Source organism: Nerophis ophidion, linkage group LG02, assembly GCF_033978795.1.
Source record: "Nerophis ophidion isolate RoL-2023_Sa linkage group LG02, RoL_Noph_v1.0, whole genome shotgun sequence".
In the NCBI taxonomy this organism is placed as follows: Eukaryota; Metazoa; Chordata; class Actinopteri; order Syngnathiformes; family Syngnathidae; genus Nerophis; species Nerophis ophidion.
Genome location: NC_084612.1, coordinates 31,301,308 through 31,322,637, shown reverse-complemented (window position 1 = coordinate 31,322,637; position 21,330 = coordinate 31,301,308). Strand labels below are relative to the sequence as shown.

At 38.0% G+C, this 21,330-nt stretch overlaps 1 protein-coding gene across 2 annotated transcripts in view; it reads left to right on the top strand.

The window, feature by feature from the left end:
• Positions 1-634: 634 nt before the first annotated feature.
• The window catches only part of furina (furin (paired basic amino acid cleaving enzyme) a), a 186,509-nt gene continuing 165,813 nt past the window's right edge, over positions 635-21,330 (top strand). The window contains exons 1-2 of one of the 2 annotated variants that reach the window (XM_061881428.1): positions 635-825; positions 18,693-19,020. In XM_061881428.1, coding sequence (XP_061737412.1) covers positions 18,727-19,020 — 294 coding nt within the window. In that variant the 5' untranslated portion in view covers positions 635-825; positions 18,693-18,726. Of the gene's footprint in view, positions 826-15,994; positions 16,146-18,692; positions 19,021-21,330 lie in introns of those variants that run through there. The other variant, XM_061881429.1, reaches the window with a different exon arrangement.

The window sequence follows — 21,330 nt, the reverse complement described above, 5'->3', positions numbered from 1 at the left end:
GCTGGTTGACATTCGGTCGGGATCCATGTTCACTTGACAGCGCTCTGATCCATAGGAAAGTTTCACCTCCGGGAATTTTAAACAAGGAATCATCGTGTGTTTGTGTGGCTAAAGGTTAAAGCTTCTCAACTCCATCTTTCTACTTTGACTTCTCCAATATTAAATGAACAAATTGCAAAAGATTCAGCAACACAGATGTCCAAAATACTGTGTAATTATGCCGTTAAAGCAGACGACTTTTAGCTGTGTGTGTGTAGCGCTCATATTTCATAACAGCCCGTGACGTCACGCGTACCCGTCATCAGTACACAACGTTTTCAAGAAGAAACTCCCGGGAAATTTAAAATTGCAATTTAGTGTACTAAACCGGCCGTATTGGCACGTGTTGCAATGTTAATATTTCATCATTGATATATAAACTATCGGACTGCGTGGTGGGTAGTAGTGGGTTTCAGTAGGCCTTTTAACGTTTTCTGCTGGTGGTGTGCCTCAGGATTTTTCAATGAAAAAAATGCGCCTTGGCTCAAAGGCTCTCTTTACGACCCGTGTTGTCGTCCCGCCCGCGACCAGAGGGTGGTGCTGTCGCAGCACCATCCGGTGTGGGTGTCTCCGTATCGCCCTCGCTCCAGTCCACGGCCGTGACGTATTTCCTGGGGCTTGTGTGGACCTCTCCAGCGGCACACCAGAGGGCTATCATGACTATTTATAACCAGCAATTCTCCCTTATCAAATGTTCGCCGTGTTTTCCGTGCTGTCGTCGGTTCTAGCAGCGCTCGGTGCGAGACTACAACAAGCCGGTGGAGCAGAATGTAAAACGTAAGCTTGGTAAGTTGAGCTCGTCGTAAGTTTGCCGTTAGCTCTCATACACACATTCCTATTTGTTTTGACTACATTCCTGCTGGCTTTATGGGCTTTGGTTGTAATGGCGAGGGGACGGCGATCCATACCGGGACGTGGTGGTCTTATCGATCCGAGGGGCTGTCAGTGAGGGGGGATCTCACACACGCCGAGGTGACGTCGATTTGATTGGGCGATGACCCGCGGCTTCCCTGATCCGCCACGGTCACAATCGCTCGGTCGGAATGTGTAATATGTTAGTAAGTTTCAGCGCAGAAAGGAAATGGTATGCATTTGATAAAGTGATAGAAAAACGTAAGTAAAACGTACGTCAAGTTGATCACCACCGTCCAAGTTCTGGACTTTGTGGCGTAAATATCATTTTACGTTAAGCTTCTTCTTTTCCGTGTGTTACAATTCACAGCTTTGACACATTCCATTCTAAACTGACATACTTAGTTGCACTACCAGTGTCTTCAAGACAATATGTTGGTTCCTGTAATATTTCGATACTTTTCAGAATGAAGAAAAAAAAAATTATCCTCACTTTAAAAAAAATTTAAACGACACATATGCTGCTTATTTAACTCAAATAACAATTTTAGAAAGATTAGAATAAATGTTAAAGGCAGTAAACACTAGGTTTTTCTTGTTGTACTTAAAAGAACAATTTACAATCCATTGTAAGCAAATGTACTCAGTTACACTACCAGTGTCTTCAAGATAATATTTCGATACTTTTCAGAATTAAAAAAAAAATACGGTATTTCCTTGAATTGCCGCAGGGCATATAGTATGCGCCTGCCTTGAATTACTGCCGGGTCGAACTCGCTTCCCAAAATAATTAGCGCGTGCTTAGTATTACCGCCTGGTCAAACTCGTGACGTCACAAGTGACACTTCCCCTGTCATCATTTTTAAAATGGAAGAGGCTGATTTCAATACCGGTAATTTGAAATCGCATAGAGGGAAGAAAATTAAGAGCTATTCAGTAAGATTTAAGGTCCAAGCTTACATCACACTCAAAATTTTAAAAGTGCCAGAGTGAGAAGAGGTTTTAAAATAATTAGCGCATGCTTACTTTTACCGCATGCCTTTGGTAAGCGCGGGTGTGAGAAGAGGTTTTAAATTAATTAGCGCCCCGGTGGCAATTCAAAGAAATACGGTAATAATTTTTGGGGCTTCTCGGTGGAAGAGGGGTTAGTGCATCTGCCTCACAATACGAAGGTCCTGAGTAGTCCTGGGTTCAATCCCAGGCTCGGGATCTTTCTGTGTGGAGTTTGCATGTCCTCCCCGTGAGTCCGTGGGTTTCCTCCGGGTACTCCGGCTTCCTCCCACTTCCAAAGACATGCACCTGGGGATCGGTTGATTGGCAACACTAAATTGGCCCTAGTGTGTGAATGTGAGTGTGAATGTTGTCTGTCGATCTGTGTTGGCCCTGCGATGAGGTGGCGACTTGTCCAGGGTGTACCCGCCTTCCGCCCAATTGAAGCTGAGATAGGCACCAGCGCCCCCCGCAACCCTAAAGGGAATAAGCGGTAGAAAATGGATGGATAATAATTTTTGTAATCATTGACATTTTTTTTTAATGATACATATGGTGCTTATTTTACTTAAATAACACTTTTAAAATATTAAGAATAAACATTAAAGGCATTAAACACTTTAGGCTGTTATTGTTGTACTTTAAAAGAACAATTTACAATTGTATATATTATAATGTCAGTGTGAATGTTGTCTATCTGTGTTGGCCCTGTGATGAGGTGGCGACTTGTCCAGGGTTTATACTGCCTTCCGCCCGAATGCTGCTGAGATAGGCTCCAGCACCCCCCGCAACCCTGAATGGGACAAGCGGTAAAAAATGGATGGATGGACATATAGCCTGCCATAATCTAGGATTAGGTTAGAATAGAATAGAATAGAAAGCTTTTCTGCCATTTTATTAAATGCTTTATAATTTATTGTTGCCACTCCTGGTCTGTGCTTTAAGAAAAACACAATCATTAGTAAATACTACAAATAATACAATGGCTGAATCTACACCAATAAGACATGTAGTAGGTAAAACACACATTGTTGAAGATAAAAAACAATTTGCAATTTGTTACAAAATTCAGTCATTTTATTTGTATTATTTTGCACTAAGTGGGTGGTTTTGATTCCGCTAATATTTGGCATCAGGTATGTAAATGCTATTGTAGCAAAATTATTTGCAAGCTAAATCTCAACCATTGCACATGCAATTAAATTTGCGCGTGTGTGTACTAGTTTGTGTGTCTGTATATCAATCCAAGTGTGTGTATTCAGATCTGCGTACGTGTGTTTTTAGGTTGTATTTGTCTGTCCCTAATCAGAAAGAATCCTCGATAGGCTGTCTACTGAGACATTACCTTTGCGACACTTCTGCTGTGTAAGATTTGAGTGTGCGCATCCAGATTTGTGAGCGTGTAGTAAAACCTGTGCGCACATTCAGAAGTGCATGCAATCTGGCCGTGTGCATCTATGATCTGTGAGAAGCAGGAACCCTCTATACACTTTTTATTCACAAGTTGTATTACACTCTACAAATCTGGATGTGCTTGCTCAAATCTTACGCTGCAGAAATGTTGCAAAAGTCATGTTTAACTAGACACCCTATTGAGATTTCTTTCTGATTAGGGACAGATAGACAACTTAAAACATCCAAAACACACATATGCGGATTTAAAACACATGGACGGGGGCCTTAATACACACACTCGGATTGATATACAGACAGACAAATTAGTACAAACAAAGGAATTGGTTTACATGCGCAGAGATTGAGATACACGTTTGCGAATAATTTTGCTACAATAATACTTCCATATCAAGCCCAGCAGATGAAACAGCTTACTGTAAATGATATCATTGATTATGCAAATGAGCCAAAAACTTGTTGAACTTGAACCATGTGAGAATAACTGCTGTAAAGTGAGTCATAATAGACAAACATCCAGACAAATATGCAGCATATCTGTTTAGATTATTGCCTGAAGGCAGTGGTGTCCAAAGTGCAGCCTACTGCCGGTTTTTGTTGGCCTGTGGCATATTCTAACAATGGTCATGGTTTTATTTGTTTTGACATGATTAACAATTTAAAAACTTTATATCTTTTTCGGGAGCGTAAGGATTAGTTTTAACGATTTGATTTGATCCAGAATTTGTGCTGACCGATACTAATAGGGATGATATATATATATTTTTTGGATGATACGATCCGAAATGATTCAGGAAGTTAAAATTGATTCAGTAAATTTTCTGCCAAATACTTAACTAGTGTGACTGTGAACTCAATAGTGGATACTGGACATTGCACGTGAACTTTCCTATATTCCTGTTATTTCTTGTAGAGGAATTATCGTAGATTGCAGTGGTTGAAATCACCAAAGATTATTACATGGCTATCATGATCATATTATGTATTTCCTTCAGTGTAGCCTCGTTTGCAGAGGGGATTCACACAACACTAACACAAATACATTGCAGTTCCTAGGGTAGACAAACGGCCTTGACTTCAAAGTCAGATATTCCACATTTTTAGAGCAAGAGTTTAAAATTGTTTTACTGTCAGTGCATAATGCTTGTTTAATGGGGGCGGCCGTTCCTCCTCCCCGACTCTTGGAGCTGAGTTGAAGTCCATCCATCATATTTCCCAGATACTGAACATTTGCAACTAGTATAACCGAAAGACTTGGCTTTCCTTTGCTAACCATGTGCCAGAGTCTATGGTCAGCTCAACCTTGTCTACCACGTCTTTTCCCACATCTGCAGCGGTATGAGCGTCTGGTTAGCATAGTGTGCTAGCTCCGAAAAGGACTCCAGCATAGATGGGTCAAAAAAGTCAGAAATTGCTGCGCTTTCTCTGCTTTATTAAGGTTGCCCGATCATACACATTTATTTTTCACAGTATGTCCTTCGAGCTCGTCACAAAAAGGTGACTAAAATAAGTAAAGTTGACTCTGAGACCTTGGCCCTGCGATGAGGTGGCGGCTTGTCCAGGGTGTACACCACCTTCCGCCCGATTGTAGCTGAGATAGGCACCAGCGCCCCCCGCGACCCCCAAAGGGAATAAGCGGGAGAAGATGGATGGATGGATTGACTCTGTGACCTCCATGCCGTGGCTCACTGGGTAGCGCCATCTTGGATATTTTTGCACAATGATTACAATCTTTAGTTCCCTAAAACGTGCTGAAAGCACCTTTATATAAAGTTTGCTGTTCATAAAGTAAATGTTTTATTTTATAGTATCGATAACATTTTTTAACTACTTTTTTAAATCAATGTTAGATTGATTTATATCTTTTGGAAGGCCAATTAGCCAAGAACAGATATATTTTCTTACATTTTAGGAAGATATATATTGATCAGTCGTTACACCCCTAATATTTTCACTTTTACAAAAATCAAAACTGCAAAAGAGGAGGAAAAAGAAAGGGTTGTTCAAGCCATACAGCATGTATGGCTTGAATGAGATTAATTAATTGATTGATTTAGATTAGAAAAAAAGTTTTGATTTATGTTCTGCTGCTTTGATTGATCGTTTAATGAGATTAAATGACAACATTAATACAACTGCATGGAGTGCCTGGAACTCTAAATATCCGGACATAGTTCCCGCATAGTCACTGCAATAGAGCACACTTTTTTCTTTCTTCTTTTTTTATTAATCAATGTACATGTTAAAAGTGCATATTCAATGTTGCTGATGTGCATTTATTAGAAAAAGAATAAAGGTTAAGCAGAGAAATCGTTTATTTTCCCCAAAATACACATTGTGGCTATAAAATGTTTCATCCAATTACTAGATTAATCAAACAAATCAAAATATTACTTAATTACTAAAAAAATTACAGTTTAGCTACACTTTTTTTTTACAATTATTTGTGCTGAATACAACATTTCATTGTACTTGTGCAATGACAAAGACCTACCCATTAAGCATTTCTTACATATTCCTTTTTTTGCACCTTAATTTTGAAAGTTTATTAAGTTTTCAATGTCATTTTAGAATTTGGTTTACATTGATTGATTGATTGATAGTTTTCCATGGTTGTGTTGACATTTCCTTTCCTTTCTGCTTCTGCAGCCGAGGGAATTATACTCAGGGGAAGGTTACATAAAAAAAAATATTTCCATTTACAAACCCCGTTTCCATATGAGTTGGGAAATTGTGTTAGATGTAAATATAAACGGAATACAATGATTTGCAAATCATTTTCAACCCATATTCACTTGAATATGCTACAAAGACAACATATTTGATGTTCAAACTGATAAACATTTTTTTTTTTGCAAATAATCATTAACTTTAGAATTTGATGCCAGCAACACGTGACAAAGAAGTTGGGAAAGGTGGCAATAAATACTGATAAAGTTGAGAAGTGCTCATCAAACACTTATTTGGAACATCCCACAGGTGTGCAGGCTAATTGGGAACAGGTGGGTGCCATGATTGGGTATAAAAGCAGCTTCCATGAAATGCTAAGTAATTCACAAACAAGGATGGGGCGAGGGTCCCCAATTTGTAAGCAAATTGTCAAACAGTTTTAGAACAACATTTCTCAACGAGCTATTGCGAGGAATTTAGGGATTTTACCATCTACGGTCCGTAAAATCATCAAAGGGTTCAGAGAATCTGGAGAAATCATTGCACGTAAGTGATGATATTACAGACCTTTGGTCCCTCAGGTGGTACTGCATCAAAAACTGACATCAGTGTGTAAAGGATATCACCACATGGGCTCAGGAACACTTCATAAAACCACTGTCAGTAACTACTGTTGGTCGCTACATCTGTAAGTGCAAGTTAAAACTCTACTATGCAAAGCAAAACCCAGTTATCAGAAACGCCCAGAAACGCCGCCGGCTTCGCTGGGCCCAAGGTCATCTAAGATGGACTGATGAAAAGTCGAGTCGAGTCCACATTTCAAATTATATTTGGAAACTGTGGACGTGGTGTCCTCCGGAACAAAGAGGAAAATAACCATCCAGATTGTTATAGGCACAAAGTTCAAAAGCCAGCATCTGTGATGGTATGGGGGTGCATTAGTGCCCAAGGCATGACTAACTTACACATCTGTGAAGGCACCATTAATGCTGAATGGTCCATACAGGTTTTGGAGCAACATATGTTGCCATCCAAGCAACGTTATCTTGGGCGTCCCTGTTTATTTCAGCAAGACAATGCCAAGCCACGTGTTAAAACAGCGTGGCTTCATAGTAAAAGAGTGCGGGTACTTTCCTGGCCCGCCTGCAGTCCAGACCTGTCTCCCATCGAAAATGTGTGGCACATTATGAAGCGTAAAATACGACAGCGGAGACCCCGGACTGTTGAACGACTGAAGCGCTACATAAAACAAGAATGGGAAAAATTCCACTTTCAAAGCTTTCACAATGTTTCCCAGTTCCCAAACGTTTATTGAGTGTTGTTAAGAGAAAAGGTGATGTAACAGTGGTGAACATGACCTCTCCCAACTTCTTTGGCACATGTTGCAGCCATGAAATTCTAAGTTAATTATTATTTGCAAAAAAAAAACAAAGTTTATGAGTTTGAACATCAAATATGTTGCCTTTGTAGTGCATTCAATTGAATATGGGTAGAAAAGGATTTGCAAATCATTGTATTCCGTTCATATTTACACCTAACACAATTTCCCAAATCATATGGAAACGGGGTTTGTAAAATATTTTTCTCCTGGTTCTTATTTTCGTTAGGTCATGAAAATATAAATAATTATCGATATTAAATAACATAAAACTTTTATATCGTAATACGGTTTTCAGCCATATTGCAGAGCCCGAGAGTGAACCCTCCACACCATGAAGAAGCGTATGTAGCACTTTGCTTCACTGTAACCACGTAGGGAGACGAGGAAATACCTGTGTGGTGCTTTTTTTTAATGTTAATAAGCTTACGATATTATGAAGATTTATAGTTCTAAGAATTATATAGACAAATTAGTCTATAACCGACTCAGTGGCCGAGTGGTTAGTGTCCGGGCTGAGATCGGTAAGTTTGTGAGTTCAAACCCTGGCCGAGTCATACCAAAGACTATAAAAATGGGACCCATTACCGCCCTGCTTGGCACTCGGTATCAAGAGTTGGAATTGGGGTTAAATCCCCAAAAATAATTCCCGGGCGTGGCACCGCTGCTGCCCACTGTTCCCCTCACCTCCCAGGGTGTGAACTAGGGGATGGGTCAAATGCAGAGGACACATTTCACCACACCTAGTGTGTATGTGACAATCATTTGTACTTTAACTTACTTATAGTAACCAGGCAGAGTTGGGGGGACAAATATTTTCTTTTTCCTACGGGTTGCGTAACAGAAAATATTTGAGAAGCACTGAACTAATCCATAAAAGGAAATATTTTTTGACGTAACCATGCCCTGTTTTTAAATTTTCGGGACTGGGATCCCAAATACACAAAAACAGGTACCCACATGTAAGAAAAGTAGGTTTTGCATTATAGGATCCCAACTTTAGAGGTGTTTTGAGATAAGAAAAAAGAAAAAGCCTTGAAAATAATATAAGAGAAAAGTCAAATATAACCTCTGTTCTTATTTAAAAAAACATATATTCAATTCTTCAGCTAACAAAAACACAAAAGATCAACATTTGAAATAAAGTGCCCTGGTTTAAGACGACATGTTTATATATCAGCAGCAACATAAAAATAATTGAGCTTTAACAATGGTATTTCATAGGTAGACATTATTGCAGGACATACACACAAATAATTTTGCCAGGAACACCGACCTACCAACTGCTTTATGATGCTGTGTGACAGGCTGTGCTCTGAAAATTACCTTTAAAAAGTAATGAACATTTATCAAACATGTAATTCAACTACTAACTGTATTACTTTTTGATAAATGTAATTGATTAGTAGAAAAATGAATTAGTGTGTTACTTAAGAAAATTAACTTCAAATATCTGACATATGCAGTTAATTTTTAAAAGGCGGTGCCTGTTGCTTAGTGACGTGATGTCAGTGAGCCACTCAGTAGGCTTGGGTATGAGCTGCTAAGCTAACAACGACAGTTTGTCAGCCCTGACGACAGCTCTTTTGAATCTTTCACTGGTTTGTGTTACCTCTGCTTATTAAATAGATTGAATGTGCTTCCATGGCTGTATGTTCTTGTTAAACGGGTTCTCAGTGTCTTTGTGGTTAGTGTGTCTGCCCTGAGATCGGTAGGTCGTGAGTTCAAACCCCAACAGAGTCATACCAAAGACTATAAAAATGGGACCCTTTGCCTCCCTGCTTGGCACTCAGCATCAAGGGTTGGAATTGGGGGTTAACTCACCAAAATGACTCCCGGGCTGCTGCTCGCTGCTCCCTTCATGTCCCAGGGGCTGAACAAGGGGTTGGGACAAATACAGAGGTTCATTTCACCACACCTAGTGTGTGTGTGACAATTATTATTACTTTACTTTACTTATTATTTGAATGGCAAGTTCGTCACTTCTATCATGGATTTGTTTTTCAATGTCTGACCCTTGTGGTTACAAGCGCGCAGTGCAGTTTTTTGTCAAGTGATGATGAAAAAAACGTTTTCTTTTACTGACCAGATCTTTCTAATAAAATCTAGTTTCATCCACTGAGTGTGTGGGCGAGGAGGAGCAGATCTGCTCCCTTCATTGCACGGCACAGCGCGAGTGATAAATCATTTGGTTATGGTTAACATATTTATCAAAAATGTTATACAGATGGGTGAAACATTTACTGGAGTTTAATCAAATTTGGATGGATTTATTTTGAGGCGCAAATTGCGATTAAAGTGTCGAAATCCCGTTTCGCACATGTGCGACAGTTTTTTTTCTTTTTTTTTTTAAAGCCCCATGGTCTATTATTAGGCGCATTTGTGAGTAAATTTCTTGCGCCGTACAGCACTGCCTCTTCAACATTTGCCCATAGGCTTCGCTGGTGTATCTAATGATGTGGCAAATGAGAGGAGAAGGAGGAGGCTGTCTAGAGATCATAATGATGGATGGTTCATATGTTGTTTGACCTGATGACTTACTATGTGGTGGCCTAATGACACATAATCTAGATTAGTAATAGCCTGAATACATTGATTTCTTTGGAGAATTATGTTAGAAGTCAATGCTATGTCATGGATTTAGTGCTCCTAAAATAGCGTATTTTACTAAAGCTTGTTCAGCAGGAACTATGGCAATGTATGGTGTGTGATGACTCATTACATTTTAGGTCAGGAAATAATTAAACTACCATCTCAGATTTTGAATTGTACAGCACTAAAGTCTTTAGAGTGAGGTCTATTAATACTAGGGGTATCTTGATGACGTCAGTGATAATCATGTCGAATACATTCTGTTATCTGACACAAAAACACTGGATTGAAAAGGTCTGAGATGGTACTTTTTCACACACCTCATTTTCTTTGACACTTATTATCCTCTTAAGTAGGGGTGTCCCAAAAAATTAATTTACAGATTAATCGCGTTACTTATTTGTAACGATTCTTAATCGATTACATTTTTAATTGTTTTTTTTTTTTTTTTTTTTTTTTTCAATCTGTCCTGTCCAGCCACTCAGGCAAATCATATTGTTGATGTAGATGCCCATATTTCCTGTACAGATTTACTTTATAAAAGAGACGTATTGGATTTTTCTCTTGTTTTCTTATTTGTTTTTGACTGTTTGGGAAGCATTTTATTAAACTAAACTAGGTTTCTTTTAAGTAAAATAGAAATTGATTAAAGTATGTACCGTATGTAGTTAATTTTAGAATTGGCATCCAATATTATTAAAAATGTATAGATTATGAATCGAGAATTGTTTTGAATCGCGGATGATCGATTCTGAATCAAATCAAATCGTTTGGTCCCCAAAGATTCACAGCCCTAATCATTAGGGTCATGCGTAAGCTGGAGCCTACCCAACTTACCTACTGGGGCGGCATGGCGTGGTGGGCAGAGCGACCATGCCAGAAACTTGAGAGTTCCAGGTTTGCTCCCCCCCTCCTGCCATTCAAATCACTGCTGTTGTGTCCTTGGGCAGGACACTTCACCCTTGCCCCCAGTGCCACTCACACTGGTAAATGAATGATGGGTGGTGGTCGGAGGGGACGTAGACGCAAACTGGCAGCCATGCTTCCGTCAGTCTACCCCAGGGAAGCTGTAACTACAAATTAGTGATGATGAGTTCCCGCTTCTCTGTGACCGCTTTCAGTATCTAATAGAAAGGCACTGTATAAATCTAATCCACTCTTATTATTGTTATTATTATTATTTTTATGAAAATGATAATAATAATGATAATAATAATAATAACTATTATTATTATTATCCAAGCTGAATTTGGGTGATAGGCGGGGTATACCCTAGAAAGGATAGAAACCTTTTCACATTTGAATGAATACGGTACCAATTTTCAGGTACCTGGGAATCGATACCATTACTCAACCGTACCGTTTTCTGTTACTATTGTGTGTGTGGTGAAATACGTTAATAGTTGTTACTTGTTTGAAAAAAAATAAATATTTTTTTGGATTAACAGCTATCTTGTCTTACACTTCTTTTTCTCATTTGCAAGTACTATACGTAGAGACTTCAGATGCAATTGCAATTCCAAGACGTTAGGTGGCAGTAATGCATAGACTACAGTTTTTTGCTGTCGTTCAGAAGTAGTCTTCGCCATCAAGATGAACGTGCCAAATTTTTCGTGCCCTAGAAAGTCTTTATACTGTAAATATTGCATTTATTACACACCAGCTGTTTGTCTGTAACATACATAAATGGTAAATGGTTGTACTTGTATTGCACTTTTGTACTCCTTTTTAAGAAGCCCAAAGCGCTTCGACAGTATTTCCACATTCACCCATTCATACACACATTCACACACTGACGGCTGGAGCTGCCATGCAAGGCGCTCACCAGGACCCATCAGGAGAAGGGTGAAGTGTCTTCTCCAAGGACACAACGGACGTGACTAGGATGGTAGAAGGTGGGGATTGAACCAGTACACCTCAGATTGCTGGCACAGCAACTCTACAAACTTTTCCATGCCGAACCCATCTTAATTGTAGTTTTCATTGCCAAATTTGGAGGTGTTAAAATTGCCACGTACAATCTTGGAATGCGCATTTTTTAGCATGGCTATGTAAATTACCATTAAGAGAGCTTATTTTAAAATATGGCACCTAATTGCATTTTGACCGTCTTCTTCTTTCATTGTTGGTTGGCATTGAAAATATCTGGCTGGTGTTTTCTGACCAAATTGTGTATTCAAGCATGTGAAATGACCGCAAAAACGTGGAAATCTGCAATTTTAAACTTTAATTTTTTTCGTCAAAATAACACTATCGCAATTGTTTTTATGAAATATCAATAGAAATATAAGATTTTAACATTTGTTGAATGCTCGCCTTAGCCGCAGTTACTCGCTGTTACTTACTGTTGCGTAAACGGCGCACTGAGTTGTAGCACGGGGAGTCGATCTCAGGAGCATCGAAACAAGCTCAGTAGTTAGCAAATCATCTTACTAGCTTACTTGCTATCGCCTCCGTTTGCTCTCCAAGCCACAATGTTGACGGCTGTTTATTGTGCTGCTAATCATATTTGGATGATTACAATCTGAACTATTTTAGTTCCTAACCAGTTGTGATTTTAGAGTATTTAATAGTAGCCAGCAAGAAGGTATGTTTTTTGAGGTGACAAATTGTTAACAGAGGTCACAACACCAAAAGTATATAATTTAAGGGGGTGTGGCTACAGGATCAAGTTACCAAACGGGAATTAGTGTGTGAGTTTTTAGCATGCATGTGATAATATAATGCGATGTAGAAAATGACTATATCGTGATCTTCGAATATACAAACCCCGTTTCCATATGAGTTGGGAAATTGTGTTAGATGTAAATATAAACGGAATACAATGATTTGCAAATCCTTTTCATCCCATATTCAGTTGAATGCACTACAAAGACAACATATTTGATGTTCAAACTCATAAACATATTTTTTTTTGCAAATAATAATTAACTTAGAATTTCATGGCTGCAACTTGTGCCACAGTAGTTGGGAAAGGGCATGTTATCCACTGTGTTACGTCACCTTTTCTTTTAACAAAAGTCACTGAAAGTTTGAGAACTGAGTAAACTAATTGTTGAAGCTTTGAAAGTGGAATTCTTTCCCGTTATTGTTTTATGTAGAGCTTCAGTCGTTCAACAGTCCGGGGTCTCCGCTGTCGTATTTTACGCTTCATAATGTGCCACACATCTTCGATGGGAGACAGGTCTGGACTGCAGGCGTGCCAGGAAAGTACCCACACTCTTTAACTACGAAACCACGCTGTTGTAACACGGGGCTTAGCATTGTCTTGCTGAAATAAGCAGGGGCGTCCATGATAACGTTGCTTGGATGACAACATATGTTGCTCCAAAATCTGTATGGACCATTCAGCATTAATGGTCCCTTCATAGATGTGTAAGTTACCCGTGCCTTGGGCACTAATGCACCCCCATACCATCACAGATGCTGGCTTTTGAACTTTTCACCTATAACAATCCGGATGTTTTTTTTCGTCTTTGTTCCGGAGGACACCACGTCCACAGTTATCAAATATAATTTGAAATGTGGACTCATTAGACCACAGAACACTTTTCCACTTTGCATCAGTCCATCTTAGGTGAGCTCGGGCCCAGCGAAGCCGGCGGCGTTCCTTGGTGTGGTTGATAAATGTTGCTTTATTTAACTTGCAACTACAGATGTAGCAACCAACTGTAGTTACTGACAATGGTTTTATGAAGTGCTCCTGAGCCAATGTGGTGATATCCTTTACACACTGATGTCGGTTTTTGATGCAGTACCGCCTGAGGGATCAAAGGTCCGTAATATTATCGCTTACGTCCAGTGATTTCTCCAGATTCTCTGAACCTTTTGATGATTTTAATGACCGTAGATGGTAAAATCCCTAAATTCCTTGCAATGGCACATTGAGAAATGTTGTTCTAAAACTCTTCGACAATTTGCTTACAAATTGGTGACCCTCGCCCCATCCTTGTTTGTGAATTACTTAGCATTTCATGGAAGCTGCTTTTATACCCAATCATGGCACCCACCTGTTCCCAATTAGCCTGCACACCTGTGGGTTGTTCCAAATAAGTGTTTGATGAGCATTTCTCAACTTTAACAGTATTTATTGCCACCTTTCCCAACATCTTTGTCACGTGTTGCTGGCATCAAATTCTAAAGTTAATGATTATTTGCAAAAAAAAAAATGTTTATCCGTTTGAACATCAAATATGTTGTCTTTGTAGCATATTCAATTGAATATGAGTTGAAAATGATTTGCAAATCATAGTATTCCGTTTATATTTACATCTAACACAATTTCCCAACTCATATGGAAACGGGGTTTGTACATACTCACGCAGTTGCTTTTAGCTTCAGGCATTACACTGCATGTGTTTCCCACTCTTTCTTGTCTCTCATTCTCACAGTGACTTAAAACAAGCGCACCTTCTTGCATATGTCATGTGTGCAACGTCACACGCTCCCGCGGAGCAGACAGGTAGCAACACTGTAAAGTTAGCTGTGATGCTAACAGTGCGGTGCAAGTGTTAATACGAGAGAGAGAAGGTGCGAATCTAGTAACAAATGAAGGAAGAATTAATTCCCAAGGAAAACAGCACGGGTTCCATCGTCTGGCGGTGATTTGGCTTCAATCGGGAATATGTTAACCAATCATGCGGCAAAAGCGTTGCTACAAAAGTAGCACCACTGTTAATAAATCATTTGAAAAGTCACCTGCTAGAGAATAAGGAGTGCTTGAAACTCCGCATGTTAACATCTCCGTTCGGTGCCACACCAACAAAATGCCGAAGCAACTATTTCTAGATCAACACCGTATGAAAAAAATAGTCAACAACAGAAGGAGATAACGTCCGCAGGAACCTACCACATAGCGAAGGACATACACTATTTGATTTCCTATTATGCAGCTCATTTTTATTTGACACTTATTGAAATATCTTGTGTGACATATTGCACAAAAGTGCATTTTATTTGTTTTAAACTATTGTAGTGGCGTTGTGTACAAAAAGTGCACTTTAATTTAGTGTTGTTTTGATATGTTATCTTAGTGACATCATGCACAAAATGCACTCATAGCTTGTTTTAAAATATCTCTGACAATCTTGCACTTTCCGTTTTGAAAATGACATGAATGTTTGTGCCACTGCTTAATAACTGTTTTATAAATATAGTTTTGATAAATTGACTTAGTTGTGATTTCCCTCTCTGCATGAAAGTTTAAAATAAGCAAATATTAATGAAGTATGAACAAGAATGTTTTAATGTCGACACATAGAATCATCATACTGCTGTGATTATATGCATCAAGTGTTCATTCAAGGCTAAGGCAAATTATCGAGATATATATCGTGTATTGTGACATGGCCTAAAAATATCGAGATATTAATAAAAGGCCCTATCTAGGGCTCAGCGTTATTTTCAATGATAATAATATCAGTAAGTTATCTACTAAAAATTTTATTTTGGGGTTTGCGTGTAAGCACTTGGTACTGTTAGAATTTTTACTCTTTTTTTTCCTCTCAATTTTTTTTCCCCAAGTGGTGCTCACATCCCTGTGTGTTAAACATACCTACCTGGCCAATACAACTGATTCTGATTTTAAACCTGAAACACTTGAGCCGGTGCCGAATATGCAACTGGACGTGACATCAAGTTATACTAAGGGATTGAAATATGGATTCCGTCAATACCTATAAAGGTACTTAATTTGTCACACATCCCTACACATTATACTTGTTGCCTATACAATTATTTAGTGTTTAGTTAAGGTACTGAATGTAATATTGTATTTTAAAAACATTTTTTTTTACCTCTTTTGAAATGCAAACATTGAACCAATGATGCAATTTCAAATGTTTTGATGTTTTGCAAAGAGTTTAGCAATTTCCTAGTTAAATGAGATTAATTATGATTTTCAGCATTTCCTCGAGTTGACTGTCTGACATGTGGTATCATTTACTGTGCTCCCTCTCCAGACCACTCGCAATATGACAGTGGTCTCATGTCTCTCTTGAATAGCAAAACAGTTCCTGCACACAGTGCGTGCATGTCTGTGCGTGCGTGCGTGTGTGTGTGTTGTGTGGGTGTTTGTGTTTTTTTAACCCTGCAACTGAGTGGTTGAGCTTGTAGGTGAGGTCACAGACATCTGTATTTAAAGTCAGTGCATACTAACCTCGAGCAGAGGTTTGGAAACGTTTTTACTTGCTGCATCAGAGAACAAAATTGAGTAAGTCATACCACATATTTTTCTCTTGTTTTCTTACCTTTGAGTTTTATTGTGTTGTTTTTTTTTTTACATGATTTATGGTCTTGAAAAACAATTAAAATTTTTTAGCAGGATTTTGCTTATTAATTTTAACAAACAGAATGTTGCTCTCAAATTATGTTGCTTCTGTTTTTTTTGTTTTTTGTTTAACTGCTTTAGTTATATACATTTTTGGAAGAATTGTGTGTATATATATATATATATATATATATATATATATATATATATAATTTATAATGTAATTGTTTCAAATGTTTAGTTTACTTGTGTTTTGCCAGTCTTTGACAGATACACCAATGTAGAGTTTAGTTTGGCTGGATTGAGCCCAAAGTCCTTGACTTTTAGCTTGAATTATTGATTGCTCTCCTGAATTTCACAATGCTGTTACCGGTACTCGAATTAAGCAATACTTTAATTTAACCCGACTTGCCTTTAACACATATGAGCTCTCTTCAACAAGCCTACCCCAAAAAACATTTAAATAATTTCTGCACTTGGATTTTTACCACAGGTCCAATTGGCTCAGTTGTGTTTCTTTTTTCAGACATTTTACTACACAATCAACCTGCCCAAACTCATCACCGTCTGTGGGTGAAATTTGTTATTTTTTTTAATTGCTGTTGTGAAACTTCCTAAAGGCAGCATGTGACAGTATAAACACATGAGCAGGTATGATCGTTTTACTGTTTCAAGGGCAAGAAAAGCCTGAAAAACATTATTTTTAGTGAGACAATAACACCTTTTCTTTTAATTTATTAACACCCCATTTTGGTTTACAATTAAATACTCCTCAAATAATTTACAATGATACATATGGAGTGGTTCAATACTTAATAAAATTAAATGTTACACAATGTGCAAATAGACAACTTAACCTTTGTTGAAAACAACTCTCACTTTAACTTTAATTATTCATTATTGCACATTTAGATCATATTCATGAACAAAAGTTTCAGCTCCTTTTCAACTGGCACACACTGATGTTAGCAGCAAGTACTTCCACGTATCCATAAATAAATAGTTGTCCGGACAATTTTATGTGTCAAAAACTGTGCAAGTCATGAGACACGTTTTATGTCATATGTAATGATTTCACAATAAAATCCTGTCCCAAAATCTATTGGGCGAGCCCTGAGCTTCATTGTTGAATGGCTCTGATATGTGACAAAAGATGAGTGGAACAAGGTAAACATGTTTGACTACATAAAGGAGGAAGCATTTCAAAATATTGCATCACCGTTTGTCACACACTACACTTCAAAGCTAGCATGTTTTCTCAGAAAAAATGTGTGCTCACATGCCTGTGTGCGTGACTGGCACTGCTTCTTCAGACTAATTGCTTAGTATTGAGAAATTTGTCGAGTTTTGGGAAAAAGTTTTACCATTTTAATTGTAAAACAGTTTATTATAGTATTTAGGTTGATTAATATCCATCTATCCATCCATTTTTAACCGCTTGTACCTCTCGAGGTCGTGAAGGGCTGGAGTCTATCCCAGCTGCATTCGAGCTAAAGGTGAGGTACACCCTGGACAAGTCGCCACCTCATCTCAGGGCCAACACAGATAGACAACATTTACACACTAGGGCAATTTAATGTTGACAATTAACCTATCCCCATGTCTTTGGAGGTGGAAAAGAGAACATACAATCTCCATGCAGAAAGACCCCGAGCCCAGGAATCAAGCCCAGGATTAATTTGATTAGAACAAAGCTTTGGTAATTCTGATGCTTTGATTAATCGTTTAATTCATAAAACAGTGAAAACACATGGAGTACCTGTAACTTCAAATCCCCGGTCATAGTTTTGCTCACAGTATTTTAATCAATTGCACATAGCATTGGTGTTTGGGTGCCGTGTTCTGTTTTGGGGCAAAGAGCAGATAGTTTTAATCTTTTTTTTAATTATTGCACACATATCAAATGTTGTTGATGTGCATTCATTAGAAAAGTATGAAGGTTATGGCAAGCAGAAACATTTTTATTTAAATTATTTTCTCTAAAATACGCATTTTGGTTATGACGTGTTTTTTATCTGTTTACTCGATTAATTGAATAAACTAAGTGATAAATTTCACAAATACTTATTTATTTGATAGTTGCAGCCCAAGTAGTATTTCTGTTGGAAAGCTCCAACTCTCCTGTGTTCTTTCAAGGAGGTTTAAATGCCTGCAGGGATTCTCTCCACAACATTGGCTCTAATCTTGGCTTGACTGTTCTCAATTTCCTTCAAACTCTCAAAAATCCAGCTGGGCCCCCAGAATGCATGCTCAAAGATGTGGTTGCTGATCTGTCTTGTGGCAGTACTTCTTAACAGTATTGCCAGTTGGATGTTCAAAATTGGAAAATTTTATCCACGTAATAAACTTATAAAAACAAACAAACAATGAAACCCCTGTGTGTGTTTGGCCTCCTGCATTTTGCCATTGATAACTTTCTGAAGAAGCCTTTCTATAGTGTGATTGCTGTCAGCTATGCAAACATACTTATCATTCTTGTTTCTTCTTTAGGTTAAGCTGTGACTTTCCCCTTCCTTGTCTCTCCATGCACCTGCAAGTACCGTGGGTGGCTCTGGCTTGGCAGAGAGGTGCTATGCGCCGAGACTCTCCTGCTTCTGGAGACCCCATGGCTGTTGGACTTCCATCTCCCTCTGCGAGGAGGCATAGGCCCACGCTGGTAGAGTTTGTATTATGGTCTCTGCTAATCTTGCTGGTTTCTGGGCTGGAACCAGTGCTGAGTCAGAAAGTCTTCACCAACACATGGGCTGTCCATATACCCGGAGGTCAGGAGGAAGCAGAAAGAATTGCCAGTAAGCACGGCTTTATAAACCATGGACATGTAAGTCAACATTTTTTCTGAATTCTTTGGAATTTTCTAGTTGGCTTGTGTACTAAATTTCTGAAATGTATCAAATTAATTATAATTTTGGGTGTAGTTGGTTATAGTCAAACTTCAGTTTTACAAGGTAAGAAACCCGAAATTTAGTTTTACGTCCATTAAAAGATCTTGGGGTGGTGTGGCTACGTTGGTATTGCGGCCGTGCCAACAACTTGAGGGTTCCAGGCTCGATTTCCGCTTCCGCCACCCTAGTCCATCCTGAAATCAGTCAAAAAATCACTACCTTTTGACCTTTTGAACCCTAACAAACAAAAGTCCATAGATAACTTTATAGACACAATGTATAGCCTGAGTTTATATCCTAAAATCACAAGGCCAAGCAGAATCTCAGTACACAGCGTCGCACTTATTGATAATATTTTTACTAATGATTTTTTAACACTACAAGAGGTCTGCTAATATCCGACATCAGTGATCAACTGTCTATTTTCACAATCGATGACGGAAACTACAAGAAGAGGAACATTGATGACAAAAAGACATTTCAAAGATTATGCACAGAACAAAGTATGACATCTTTCAAGAATGACCTGAGAGATGAAAGTTGAGACAATGTATACAGTGAAAATTATGTAGATCAGGGGTAGGGAACCTCTGGCTCTACAGCCAAATGTGGCTCTTTTGATGACTGCATCTGGCTCTCAGATAAATCCTAGCTGACATTACTTAACACGATAAGGAATGAATAATTCCGCTGGTAATCACAGTGTTAAAAATAACCTTCAAAATATAAAACATTCTCATGCATTTTAATCCATTCATCCGTTTTTTACCGCACCTGTTCAAGAAGTCGCATTAATGGTAAGAAGTATTTTATTAATTATTGGTTAGCTTCAGAATAACAATGTTATTAAAAAAATCAGAGACTTATTATACTCTAAAAATGTTGGTCTTATTTAAAAATGCACGCATTTAGTTGTATTCAGTGTTAAAAAAATATTATATGGCTCTCACGGAAATACATTTTAAAATATTTAGCTTTCATGGCTCTCTCAGCCAAAAAGGTTCCCGACCCCTAATGTAGATGACGCATATGGAATTTTTAAAAATACTTTCACGATGCTTTGTGACAAACACTGTTTATTGAAACAACTTGGTAAGAAGCAAAAGAAAAACGTTTAACCATGGATGACAAAAGGACTGAAAAATGCTTGCAACAATATAATACATTATATACAACCTTTATAGCACCAAGATCTACATAGACAGAAAACAAGTACAAAACATAGAAAAACAAGCTAACTAGTATACTACGAACACATAGGAAAGTATACTACAGTCTATTAGACTGAAACAAAAACAATATGAAAGCAACATGAGGCATTCTAAATAGCATTATTAAAAATGGTGGTAAAAAGGGTTACCCTAGACCGAAATTTAAAAAATATAAATTCGAACGAAGTAGTTGAAATCTTTAAAAAGTGCTTTGTGGACATTGGACCAAATCTGGAGGACACAATTCCAGTTTACTGAGTCAGTTGATGACTTAATGACACTATATACAGTAATCCCAACTTGATGTTCCTCGAACGTGTGACAAAAGAGGAAATAATCAATACTGTGAAAAAATGTATATCCAAGACCTCAACTGATTGTAAGAAAATTGATATGGAAACAATAAAAAAAGGTTATTGAAGAAATTTCAGAACCTTTAAAATATATCAGCAACCTATCATTTTAATATCAAAATTCCCAGACAAAATGAAAATAGCAAATGTCGTACCAATTGATAAGACTAGAGACAAACTCCAGTTTATAAAGTACAAACTTGTTTCTCTTTTACTACAATTTTCTAAAATTATTGAACAACTGTTAAACAACAGATTGGACTTATTCATAAATAAAATGAAATATAGACATCCACTATGGATACAAAGCCAACATTTCAACATAAATGGCATTAATCTAAATAACGGAATAGATTACCAATGCAATAGATAGTAAACAGTGCGTAGCGGCAGTGTTTATGGATTTAACAAAAGCATTTGACACAATCAATCTTAATATCTTAATAAACAAATTAGAACGGCATGGCATCAGATGGTTGGTCTTGAACTGGTTAAGAAGCTACTTAACCAACAGGAATTCCTGCATTACATGAGGATAGAACACATGTCTACACAGTTAAGTTAAAGTTAAAGTACCAATGTACTTTAACCTAACCTAGAGTGTACTGAGTACACTCTAGGTGTGATGAAATGTGTCCTCTGCATTTGATCCATCCCCTTGTTCACCCACTGGGAGGTGAGG